The following is a 13,662-nucleotide window of genomic DNA, read 5'->3' on the forward strand; positions in this document are numbered from 1 at the left end:
AAGAAAAGTCTGTTACATGTTTCCATGTTAACATGATTCTGGTTGACTTGGGCAGGTTTTCTTGTGGGCGTTGGCTCGCGAAGAACATGGACGACGGAAGTACAGAGAGGCTTCTTGTGGCGGAGCTAATGAAGATCAAAGGGAATGAAGAAGGTAACATTTAGCCTGTGTTAAAGGAGCTACGTCACAGTTCGTGCATCTTGTAAAGTTAAGCCTAAATTTTTCAAGTTCGTTGTTTATAATCCGTGTTAATCTTCTCCATCTTTAACCATCCCTGTTCCTTCGTGGCTATTGTTATCTCTTTGGTGTTTTCTTTCTTAGTAAACTACTATTTTCAGGTGTTCGTCAATTTAGAGGGAATTTTTCACGTGACAAAAATAGCTCAAAATGCCGTGACTGAGCTCCGTTTATCAGCAATAGTCATAGGTGGCATAAAAATCTAGCCACCTCTTATTTACGCCATTAATTTTTAAATGGATAACGCAAAGTAGAATGGTTTTTCCGTGATAAGTCGAATGTCAAAAATGCACTTGAACAGTTACCTGGTATGTGAGGTGTTCTTTGTTTCGGGCTTTTCACCAATCAGCGTTCGTATGGTAGTATTTTGTTTAATTGACTAGTGCGCAAGACTTTAAGTATGCTGTAAAATTGCGATAGTAAGCCACCCCGAAAGAAATTCTTTTAACATAGAAATAAGCTACATTTTACGGTAGCCCTTACACAATGTATTCTAATTGTTCCTCTGTATGTGCCACCCTTCCAACATGAAGACTAAAGGATAAAAGTAATTTAATCCCTACCCTCCCAGAGTGAACCAGGAACCTTATTTTGTACCTATGTAGAGAAACTCTTTAGCAGCCTACTTAGATGATGGCATTTTTTGTGTTTCGTAATTCCATTACTTAGTTAGATTTAAAACGAAGAGCAGGTTAATATGGCTAAAGTATAAAGTTTGACATTCTTGTTTTATAAAGTTAGAAAATTTAACTCGGGCTTATTGGAAATCCAGTAGCAGATTTAACTCTTAAAGAATGTAATGTTTTCAAAGACTGTTTATTACTGTTTTGACTGTTACTTGGCTGGTTTTGCGGGTTATTATTGCGTGCAAATGGTGAACGGAAGGTCTTCAAATTAATATACGTCTCTAGACCTTTAAGGCAGCTAATAAGTACTTATAAGCCCAGTGTAAACAAACGGTGATTATAATCCACATAAGCTGGAGCAACATCCAGAACATGCGTTTTATAATAAGATCGTAAGAAGTCAAAGCGGACTTGTTTGTTATTTCAGCCGGACACGTCAACGAATTTGGCGAGGAATGTGTTCGGTCTAAGTAATCTAAATCAAAGAATTTCTTTGTACCTCCGTTTCAATTTTTTCAGCCGGTCACAGAGTTCTTTGTTTTACCAAACCAAGTCGAGCTTTTGCTTGCATAGGTGTTGACAATCAGCCCATCTCTACATCCGCTGAAGTTCACAAGCTTTAGGAGAGACCTGCTTTTTTCCTTTTATCTTCTTTTTCACGACACGAATTTTGTTGTAATAGCGGAAGATGTGGGTGGTGATTTGACACAAGTCATGTGTTCGTACTGTCTTACACGAGTTCGATCCTTGTGGTTGTAACCTGGCACTGAGGTCCACACTCTTGCCAAATTGTTGTAGCTACAGCTTTTGAAATCAACTTGACAATGGAGGTACGTACTGAAGTTTGGTTTGAAATCTAATATCTGTTTTCTTTACATTACATAATTTTTGTTTGTTCTAATTCTAAGGCAGAGCACGGTGTACCGAGAAGAATGCAATGTGACGAAATACTAAACCGTGAATGGCGGAGTGGAAAATTACGTTTAAATCGAAGAGAACTTCAAATTTTACTTTACCAAGGGAGAAAACAAGCAAACGGGTAACAATGAACCAAATAAGAACAACTTATTAACAATTATTTGCGAAGGATGGCTCGAAAAGTGTAGATCAGAATTTTTAAGATATCTTTGTACCCATTACGTAGTTCCTTCATTTAAATATCACGAACAGTGCCAGGCACAGTCTGTGAACCCAAATCTTTTTACTGGCATTTTCAGCCCTCGCCAGTGATGTTTGCAAAACGTTTCTTTTCATAGTAGTTCTGATAATGTGGATTACCAAAGAGAAGTTCTACTTCGCTGCCCTGGTTTCCATATTTTGAATCACCTGCAGTAGGGGAGGTTAGTGAAAGAGAAAAGAAAAACTGAATCGTAGCATATGAACGGATGAAAAAAAGCAAAAGCAGTGAAAAAAAAGCAGTGATCTTGTTTTGTTATTAACAGCTGCGTTTTACATAGTGATTTAAGATTTCTATTTATGCGCATAAGCCGATAACACGTGTAAAAGGGTTCTTATCTATTTTTGGTGGTATTCCTTTCAAAAAACATATGTCTAGATCGCAGGAAATCCCAGTAACTTAGTAACAACAACAAAACAACATTTTATTTTGCCAGAGTTACGAGACAAGAAAAAACAGCATGAAAACAGTTATCTTAATAGGCAAAAACACTACTCAGAATGGTCGAGTAGATGAAAAAATATGCTTTACCTAGGTTGCAACATGCATAATCAAAGAGAAAAAAAAATAAAACACACACTCACAAAAAACAAGATACAAACAAATAGTAAGAGTTCAATTAGATGAAGGAAGTTAGAAAACATGATCTCTAAGGACTGTTACCGTGGATGGAAATATACTGAAAACATTTGCGTTAAAATGCGTCATGCTCCGGTCCGCGTACGAGTTCCTGTGAGAAACTGAAGTAAAAATGATGTCCTGTTTGCTAAATGATTTAGTGATGAAATTAATTTCTATATTGAGTTAGATGGTTTAACCAATTTTTTGTTTAGATATCAAGGTTGTCATTCCCGTCATTTCTGTTAGTTTAAAGCAAATGTCCGGCGATAGTAGGATTTTGTGTCGGGAATACTCACCGGAATCCCTTGGAAAGCACTAAAATCTCTTTTTTTATGAGCGCAACTCAAATTTACGTTATCCCTAAAGGCTGGTTTTAACTCGCTCGTAAGCACAGGCACAAGCAACATGGGCATAAGCAGCATGGGCATAAGCAACATACCCAAACGCAGAGTAGCACCTATTTTTAGGGCCTGTTCCAAATATAAGCTGCTAATTATCAACATCTTACTGCCTCTTGGTATGTTCCTTATGTGCTTATGCTTATGTTTAAGCTCTATACGCAACTACAAACCAGCCTTAAGAGCTACCAAGACGGTCACATCAAACACTTCATTCTGATACACATGAATTAATGGAGGCCGTACTTGTAAAACACCGTTTTATCTAGAAGAAACAGCAAGGTGGTGCTATGTTCCGCGTGTCTTTGCCATATAAAGAAAATGTGTCCCAGCCTTGTTTTCCTTACCAGGAGGAAATCAAAGTGTCTTTCAGTAGCTTTTTAGTATCTTAACAGCGGTCTACCCAAATGTATCCACACGTGTGGAGCGCAAGTGGTAAGGGCTTCTTTCCCAAGAGAGAATCGTCCCCAAGACGATTTTTTTCCAAGCAAATGGGATTGAACGGGGAAATTGAGTGACTGTCTTGTTCTTATCTCGTTAACTGCCTGCGGCACAAAAGTGATTCTTATTTTTAGAACGAACGATTCTCACCTTATTAGGAAATAAAAATTTATTATTTATAGTACACAAGCGCGTTCCAACGAACACATCAATTCGACTATGTAAATGTACACCCCAACGTTGTTTAGGGGCTGTTGTTCGCATGCACTGAAGTGGGATAATCAATAATTTGGCGCGAGTTACTTATTGATCTGCTAAGTGGCATTCCTTAGCGCAAGTTATGCTCTCTTTACAAAAGCTGCCTAACATTTTCAGTTGTTCATTATATCCTGTCATTTTCTAATCGTAACACTACTAAAACGCTTCAAATTGTTGTCAGTTGTCTCTTGAGTTTCTGAAAGAATGAAGGATGCGAATGCAGCCATAACACTACTGGAAAAATGACCTGAAAAAATTTTTAAGGTCATTTTTCCAGTATAGTGTTATGGCTGCATTCGCATCCTTCATTCTTTCATTATTTAATTGCTACTGTTGGACATCTATTACCATGGAATTCATATTCTTGAGTTTCTGTAGAAGAATTAAATGATGAAGGGTAAACTTCTCCATTAATTCACAAACGAATTCAACTTAGTAGAACAGAAAGTCTTCCGATTTGGAATGCACAAAAAAGTAACGTGCGAAATCTCAGACACAAAGCGTGAGCATAAAAAACCATTCCAATTAAATGACATCGAAATCCCACGAAAAGAGAGCTCTGTGTAAACAAAACGAAATCATGCACTTTAGCAGCTACCAACAATTCTGATACGAGCAAAGTTGCCCGCAAGGACAACAAACTGAATAACAAAGTTCAAGTTTCTGTCATTGTGTAGGGTGGAAAATGTGTGTATTGAATATTTGGTCAAGGTTTTCTAGTGTGATAACAAAATTTTGTAGACTATTTACAAGTAATTGTCATTCTTTAGGGTCGATTTGAGGCAACATTATCATTCCTCGCATGTTCTCTTAGTCAGTAGTATGACCTTCAAGTATTATACAACAAGTATTTTGAAGCGGTGGCTTATAACACTGTTATAGACGTTTCTATCTACGGTCAGTCGAGTACGCGTGTCACATCGTCGTACGGTCGAGCCACGTTTCATTGCAGGGCGGTTTCATTTAACACAGCCAAGGGACTTTTGTTAAATCAGACGCTAAGAGGGAAAAAAAGAGGACGTTGTTAGTCGGAATAGGAAAATACAATTTATCTCGACTCAAAAAGCTCCTTATCTGCCAGCACATCAGTGCCAAATATCATGGCATATTTCTCACCGTTCCATGCATTTTCATATCCAACATTAAATGCAACATCTGTCTACAGTGGATTTTTCACTAATGATATCATGTTTTGTGGTGCTTAATTTTCCGAGAGTGACAATGCTGGTAGTTTGCACAAGCTTGCCCGGTAACTGAAGAAAAAGTCTAGCCAACATAAACGTCACTTTGACGTCATTAAACGCGGAAGAAGGTGTCACGAGGTGCCAGGTTTAAGCGGTCAAGTTTTGTTGCTTGTATTTTACTTGTAGGAAACAAGCCAATTTCTTTGCAAATTTCTGCACGTTTTCGGGAGTGATTTAAAATTAATTAAGCCACAAAGAATTCTGAGCAGTTTCTAAATATGTCCATTCGCGAATTTAATTGATTTGCGATCCTGTCTGCTCTCAGATTACACATTATTTGCCTGCGGTTTGTTTGTGACTCCTTTGTTCTGTACGTATAACGTTTCATAGCCTTTCAGTGTTTTTCCCGTCGTCGAATTACCACTTGCCAAAAATACGGGGATGACAAGCTGATATTTTTTTAACAAACCCTATAAATACAGGATGCAACGCTTTACCGCGTTAATATCCGACCTCGCAAGTCAACGAGATACGTGAGACCTAGTAACAGAGCTACAGTAGAGTGGTTTGTTTTGTCAATCGTGGCGTCGTTATTTCGCGCCCTTACCCCCACAAGCATGAAAGCAAAAATCAAGAAGCAAGGTGAGAAATGGCGACATTCGGTGGATACGCTACCGCTTCCCCGAAACATTTTTAACGTGGTTGTCTTGGGAGCAGGTGGTGTAGGAAAGACATCCCTGGTCACGCGCTTTGTGAAGAACGAGTTCTCGGATCACTACAATCCAACGGTGGAGGATTTGTACGAGAAACCCATCCACTTAAGAAGAGGTGTTAGTGCCATGCTGCAAGTGTTAGACACGGCGGGATCTTATCAATTCCCCGCCATGAAAAGACTGACATTACAGTACGGAGAAGCGTTCATTCTCGTTTACTCGGTAAAAGACCCTGCTTCGCTTGACGAGGCACTGAAACTGCAGCAAGAAATATACGAGGCCAAAGGCACCGAAGACGTTCCGATGGTATTGGTTGGAAACAAGTGCGATCTGACGTCAGGAACGGACAAACGCATTGTTAGCCACGCGATTGCCTCGACGCTGTCGCGCGGGAAAAACTGTATATTAGCCGAGACGTCGGCCAAATATGACATGAACGTTAGTGGCGTTTTCACCGCTTTGATGGCGCAAATTGCGCTGGCCCATAGCAACGTTGTGTCGAGCAAAAAGAGCAAAGGAAAGAAACGGAATGCGACGGATTGTGCGGTTTCCTGAATGGAAGGAAGGTGAACCTCGTTGGATAACTTGTGAATTTTGGAGGTAGAGCCACACAAAGATTTTAGTATGTGAGAAGATGGACTTGTTCATAGCTTATGCCTCTGATCCGGATCCGATATCCCGTGTAACAGAACAGATTGATTGCTGTATGAAAGTTGTGCAACCTGTGTCAAAAGGCGATCACGCCCTTCCTGGCGCCCTCGATGTGGGCTGCAGAGGATTAATGAATTTATATCCAATAGTCTTTGGAATGTAAGCTTACTTTTTATTGGAAAAAAAACAAAAGAACAGTAAAGGACGGGAGACGTTCTAGAAACAACAATTTCCGAAAAAAAAACACTCAAAGATTATTCAGAATAAGTGAAAAAAATTCAGATTCGGGCAGCGTTAGTACAATTTTTTGCACATTGTTACTTCCGGTGCCCCACGTTATTAGACCGTGACGGCATGTTTTATTCCGGTCTCGGCAAGTCAGTTCAAGTCAGCATATTTCTAGATTTGCTGAGTGTCTGAAACTATTTTTATTGGAAATATTTATTGCATGATGCAATTCGTATGCCCTTTTACTACATATGTTTTTATTTAGATTTGTACAGTATTTTATGTCATGCAAACTTTTGACACGTGTAAATAGTTGTAAATATAGGCAATTACAATTTAATTTAAGTGGTATCGCTACGTTGTAATGTTTGTACATTTTAAATGAGACAATAGTAAATTAAATTATATGAGAGCAAATGTGTTTCATTGGTGCTTTGTTTCTTTTTCTTTTTCTGTGGTCTTCCTTTCTTGCGTTACTTCCAAAGAAAGCAAAGGTGTTTTTTCTGTACGAGTATTGGGGGAGGGGATAAGAAGAAACATTGAGTCTTGTCTTTTCTATCCTTGTCTATCGTTTAATAGGTGATTTTTTTTTTTTTTTAATTAAGAAATCTCGTGCATACCTATTCATTCTTTTCCAATCAATTCGAAATGTTCTTGGCTAAAACTAACACAAAGAGCCTTGTTTTTTTCCTCTGATGGGAAGCTTATCATTTACTTATGGGATGGGATCGCTCTAAAGGCGCTTGAGAAAATGAAGGGTGAGAGCCTTAGTCCTGAGGGAAAGACCACATGTTTGTTAAAGTAAAAATGGTAATTATATACCCAAAGACCGTACATACGATAAACCATTTGAAAGGTATTATTTTTGAATTAAAAAACATTCAAAACAAAAAAAGAAAAACGTTGAAAAATATATTACTCCTCCTCTAGCTGGGGTATATCCCTAGGCTACGGTTTGACGTTAGCAGTGTAACAGGAAAAAGTGGCAAAAATTTTAGGGAAGGTTTAATTTAATCAAGTCTTGTATTCGAGGAGGTATGATTTTTATGCTTTTAAACGACTGGTGTATCCAAGACCTTTTTGCTGTTCAAATTTGATACAAATTGATTACGTATTGAGCATGTAATTGCATTTTGTGCCGCACGCACGGCCTGATATTATTTTTTCCCACAGTACAGGAAGGGATTAATTATAGGTTACAATAGTCAAAAATAATCTATGTAACCATTTTCACAAGTAAGATATCATGCAATGCCAAGCCGGTTTTCCCCTTTTCCCTTTTCGAAGAATGAGATTCTCTTTTCTCGGAAAGTGGCACGTTACCATTAAGCCGGAAATACTCACCTGGAACAAAACTGGGGACTTTTCGGATCACGGGTCGACCGATTTGTTTATAAACTTGCTCATGACCGGAAGGAAGTACGGCATTACCGAGAAATTGCACCACCAACAATCACGCCAGTGTCACTGATCTTACAAGGCCAAAAGGGACTTTTTTTAAGAAATATGATCAGCCACTGAATGGTTTTCTTTAAGTTGACGTTTATTTGGACAGCTTGCTGTGAAATTGTGATCTAAATTTTCTTGCGCAACGAGTAAAGATTGCGTGACGAGCCACGGAGACCTTTACTAAAAAATCTCTACCGGCCTTGAATTGGTTTGTCACGCAACAATTTTCTTTGTTTTGTAACGTCCATAAGAACGGCCGTTTAGTGAGCTAGAGTTCCAGTGTTTTTTTTTTAGTATATCTTTTTGCTTAGTGCTTCAGGTGTCATAAATTTTGTGCTTTTAGCTACTGACAACAACAAATACAACTTTGACAACCGCCCCGGCTCGTTGTTATGGGTTGCCACTCATACTGTTTGTTCCTTTGTTCTCTGTTTGACAGACCGTAACCTGGCAGAAGTTTGCCGCTTGTCTCCACAAAGACGTTCACCTGTTCTTTCCAGGAAAAACCGCGAAAGTAAGGATCCTTGCTTTGTCACTCGCTTGTTAGTTCTTTTAAGGACGTTCGCGCGAAAATTTTCCAACATTGATTTTTTCTGAGACTTTTACCACTGTAAGGTGATGAGTTACTTATGTCAGTAATGTAAAAACAAGGGGGGCCACCGACTTTGTCTTAGAGGGAACATAACCGGAAGAACACCCTAAACCTGAAAATCGGGCTTCGTTAGCGAATAAGGCCATAGTGTCTGTAAGCCCAAAACTATTGCAATTAGATCTTTGAAGTGAAATGTTCTCTGCCAAATATTGTTTAAGTGGACCTATTAAGTGAATTTAGTCAACTGGTGAGGTTCCTTAAAGAACAAGTTCGCATTTAGCGACCATAGTTTCACGCGCCTTGCAGCCTTTGCAGCCGCAAGATGGCAGGAGTCGATGTCCCGTGGACAGAAATCATGGCGTGTGAATTATTTGCTTGCGCAGTAAGGATGCGCAGAAACAATTAGTGGAATCTCAGAGAAGGTCCGGGGATGTTTTGTGCAGGCTTACATGATGCACTACCCCTTAACACACTCTGTGGTTGTGAAAAGTGTTGTTGGGGGATACTTGGTGATGCTATCTTGATGTAACTACAAATTCTTAGAACTTGCATTAAATGAAATGAATGGCCATGTGTAAGGAGATTTTAGTATTTTGAGCTTGGTAAAAAACAGGAAGGATTAAGGTTGTAGTGATTTTGTGGGTTTGATTTCTTTATAGAAATACGTATCCCGGAAGTACAGGAGCGCGTTGCTGATGCGGTGAACAATATTGTGAAACATTTCTACAAGCCTGAGAAAGAGGTAAGTATGCATACCGGCATTTATTTTTTCTGATTGTTTAATCACTGCATCTTCATACTTTGTGCCCTGCCTAAAGAAACTCAGTGGTGATAAATTTAAATGCTCTTTATCTTTATAAGACAAATTCAGCTAGTTGAGAGCTTAATCGTGGGTGGGAAGCTGAATACAGCTTTGTGTGCGACTTATTGAAACGTTTGATTCCGGATCGACTGTTCAAAGTTCAGTCACTGTGCTGTGTTCTCAAAGAAGTACGATTAACCTCTTTAAGAAGACTCCAAAGGAGCAAAGCCGGGTGTCCGTGTCTGTATTGATGACCAAGTGAACTGTCCGCTAATAATGGAAGTGTGAGTATAAGGAGAGGTTCCTCTGTAATACTCGTTGGCGAAGCTTCAGGACCTGGAGTTAAACGCGGGTCTCTAAAGTCACTAGCTTTGCTTATACTTTTTACTGTTAACAATAAATACGCGCATCAGAGAGCAGTGACAACGTACGTTCTGCCGAATGACCATCGGGTATAATGGCGCGGTACTTTCTAATAATAAATGGAAAGGGAATACGATTTATCGTCTGCGAGAAGATGCTCATAGGAAGAGGATAACATACCCAAATGGAAATTTTAAAGCCAAGAGCAATCTTCTTGTTAATGCAACGACGCATTGAATAGCCTTTTGAAATCCGCATTCGTCCGGTCTCGTGACGCAATCTGTCCTCTTTTTCGAACAATATTGCGTGACCGTCACACAATATTGTTCTAAAAGGAGGAGAGATTACGTCACGAACCCGGACGCGACTTTGAACAACGTCTACCTTAGGAAACTAGTGGGTGTCCGTAAATGTGTATGAATTTCTCGGCTCATGAAAAAGTGATGCTTATCAACTACTGGGAAAGTTTGTAAACTCTGACCACTTTTACATCTAATTGTGCCTTGTTTCAGAGAGGGAATCTAACATATTTGTTGTGTGGTGAGGGCGGTCTTTGCCAAGCCTTAGAACAGGTAAATTTCTAGCATTATTTTTGGTGTAAAAGTACTCACTGTTCACTTTCTTGTCGTTGTTGAAGCCATTTTAATGTACGGGTGTGGATTTAAACGCTCTTTACTATTTGTTCCTAGGTATTTCAGTGTGGATTCAGATCGTCCCGCCTTTTTCGCAATAACTTCTTCATCTGGGATATCTTAGGTGAGTCGTTTTTCAATTCCTTGACGTGCAGTGCTAACATAACAGAATTTTCAATGTTCTGTCATCGTGCATGGCCTAAAAACAGTGTCTCTAATAACAGTGAGTCCGTATTGAAAAGCAATTTCGATTGTAATGTATTGAAATTGTTAAGTGACAAGGCGCACCGTTAGCATGGCTAAGTGTGCGACCAACTAAGATAAACTATGTCTTTGTCTGTCTATGTCTAAGTGATTTGTTGTTGTTGTTGCATTTTCCGCCTGCAGAAAAAGGTCAGCAGTATCTGTCATCCGTTGAGGAGGACTCGACCCAAGTGGAAAACATGAGGAGGGCGAGGCGAACTTTTTGCACTGTTGTGACGAGAATAAACAATGCATCACACACCATCGGCAAAGACGGCAAGGTTTGTCTGCTTTCATAAACTACAAGTGCATTCGTTCATCTGTCCTCTTTCCAGAAGCTATATCATGCGCAATCTGATTGAGTTCTAATTTCTCATTTGCACCGAGACAGATTGTGAGAATTAAACACCTGATCATCTCGACCAAAACGTGGAGCCAGCCTTGCTTTGTGTCTAGGGTCCTTTTCAGACTGCCACGTTCGATATATCAACACTCTAACATGGCTCCGAGGGTTTCAGGACAAAATTACAAATTTGTTAACTTCCTTTTGTCCCTCAATTCCCAAAAGAGACTTAGATACAGAGAGAACCACCAAATTGTGGTTATTGATATATCGAACGTGGCCCATTACTTAACTTGTTCGAGTTTCTTGGTGGTAGAATTTAAATGTGAGATATTTTTTCTTTCTCTTTTTGTAGTTCCAGTCCTTTGTGTGCCTGGGTGCACGGTAAGTTCTTCTTTTCTATTGGAGGATCTTATGCACGATGAAGCAAATTGTTTTTTCCACCATATACTCCCCAATTAGTGATTTGTATAGTATGATATTTTTTCTTAGTTTTCATGTAATAAATACATCAAAAACAAAAGACCGTGTTTGATCAAATTTCTAAACACCGAGAGGAGAGCTGAAAATACGACGCGTAATACGGGCAACATTTTTCTTCAACTTGTCTCGCAACATTGTTGCATTGCAAGTTGAATTCCTCTGTTGCGCGTATTACCACGTTTGTGACCAACTCTTCTCGCAACAAAATACAGTCTTGCAAGTCTGCGGAATTCTACACGTATAATTGGTCAATAGTGTGTAAATAAAGATGGCTCCTTCTTTCATATAATTTAGCGTTTCGAAGAACTTCCACTTCGACTTCTGGCCGTCATTTTCTTCTTAATTTTCCGTGCCAGCGAAGTTCTCTCAGTATGAAGCTCAGTGTCGTTTCAGATAGCTAGGCGAAAAGTTGTATTTTTGCGACAGTTCTTCCAAGCCTTTTGCCTTTTTTGCTGCTTGTTTTGACGGGACAAACGAGGTGTCCCAAAGACTATGATAGCCCTCGAGGTCTTCGTACAGGGCAAATTTGAGACTTTCCGAGAGTTCTGGTCTACTTCGAATTCACCGTCCGCCATGTTTTTTTTTGTTTGCCGCGTTGCCGCGCTTCGCGACAGCCAATCACAAGCGTTGAATTCAAATTTGTTGCGAGACAAGTTGTAGCTTCAGTGGTAATACGAGCAGCAAAACTACAATTTGTTGCAGAAAGTAGAATTCGAGTCTACTTTGGGCAACATGTTGCCTCAACTTGCAACACTGTATTTTGTTGCGAGACAAGTTGGTCACAAACGTGGTAATACGCGCAACAATAAGTTTCAACTTGCAATGCAACAATATTGCGAGAAAAGTTGAAGAAAAATGTTGACCGTATTACCGGACCTCAAAGGAGTGAATTTGACTGAGTTCGAGTTGTTTTGAAATGTGGTCAAACACACTCTTTCGTGTTGGATATATCTTATCAATCGAAACCACAACCAAGGAGTAAACAGTAAAAATAAAATCGTTAAACTCTGCGCTAATTAGGATCAGACATCCAAACACCGTCGCGGTCATGATTAAATGAGTTTGAGAAGGAATCCCTCTCGGTCTCGTACATTATTTCGATGTAGCATATAAATTACAGGGGTAGGGTGTACAACGAGGCGTAAACTAAGAGTCTGTTTCACTTATCCCAACATTCCTTTCCCTCTCCTCCCACAGAGATCATTTACTTCACTACTGGTTCGAGCTCTTATCCACTTGTCCAGCGACCACCAACATGTACGACACGCCGTCGTTCTTTCGGGACAGCGGTCTGGTGCAGTTTCTGGTGGAATTATTACAGACTCTTGTGGAGTTCAATATCACACTAGAGGCCTCGCTTTTGAAAGGAATATCATAATTCAACTGCGACTGGAACACTGCTACGAACGACGCGTTCTTCAGTGAATCCTGTCCAGCCGTTTTGTGACTTGGATGGCGAAACTCTCGTGCGTTATAAAGAATTGTCTTTTCCACGACACTACTAGATGATTCAAAGAGGCGGCATGCCACAAATTCGCTAACGTGGTTCCAGTCCAGTGGGGAGCTGTATCGTCGTAAGGCTCGATTTCCGCCGCGCTCTTTAATCCGACCCGGGAGAGAAGAGCTCCTTTCAGAACAGCGACCGGTAATCGAGCCTATTTTGTCATGGAAGAAGTTTCAGTTACAACGAATAAACTGGTCCATCATAAAGAGCAATGAACAGTTAACCTGATACGCACAGCTGGTTAGAAATCCCAAAATAATCGAAGACCAATTTTCTAAGTTGTAAATAATGTTCATAAAACATAACATAGATTGTTATTTACCTCTGGTTTAAGTGAGAATTGAATGTTTGACTGCGGTATATTGAACGGGGGTATTTTTGCACGAGGGACAGTTTTATATGAGCACCCTGTTTCTGGACAAAATTGTTGGAAATTTTCTCAGTTAAAGAAAAGAATTTACTTTAAGCCTCACGTAATGTTTCTCTACTTAAACACGGCAAAAAAAGTCCTTCCTAGTCAGGGGCTGATCTCGTTTCCGTTTGAAAATTTATGTAAATGATAATTTATTTGAACAAAATCCAATTTTTGATAACTGTTTTTAAAAGGCAAGGTGAGACATTAAAGGAAAAGGTTATTGCAGACGTTCTTTTGTTGTTTGGTTACACTGACTTTACATCACGGCCGATCGGAAACAAAAAGAATATTGCTAGGACTTG

At 39.6% G+C, this 13,662-nt stretch overlaps 1 protein-coding gene and 1 pseudogene across 1 annotated transcript in view; both read left to right on the forward strand.

Annotated features, from left to right (window-relative positions):
- Positions 1–13,585, forward strand: part of LOC145478642 (DENN domain-containing protein 5B-like) — a 37,146-nt gene extending 23,561 nt beyond the window's left edge. The window contains exons 20-27 of the mRNA XM_081456736.1: positions 56–153; positions 8,423–8,497; positions 9,235–9,317; positions 10,253–10,312; positions 10,430–10,496; positions 10,760–10,896; positions 11,314–11,342; positions 12,639–13,585. Coding sequence (XP_081312862.1) covers positions 56–153; positions 8,423–8,497; positions 9,235–9,317; positions 10,253–10,312; positions 10,430–10,496; positions 10,760–10,896; positions 11,314–11,342; positions 12,639–12,819 — 730 coding nt within the window. The 3' untranslated portion in view covers positions 12,820–13,585. The remainder of the gene's footprint in view (positions 1–55; positions 154–8,422; positions 8,498–9,234; positions 9,318–10,252; positions 10,313–10,429; positions 10,497–10,759; positions 10,897–11,313; positions 11,343–12,638) is intronic.
- On the forward strand, positions 3,076–8,415 carry LOC145478661 (ras-related protein Rap1 pseudogene; annotated as a pseudogene).
- Positions 13,586–13,662: the final 77 nt, after the last annotated feature.

Source organism: Orbicella franksi, chromosome 2, assembly GCF_964199315.1.
Source record: "Orbicella franksi chromosome 2, jaOrbFran1.1, whole genome shotgun sequence".
Taxonomy (NCBI): Eukaryota; Metazoa; Cnidaria; class Anthozoa; order Scleractinia; family Merulinidae; genus Orbicella; species Orbicella franksi.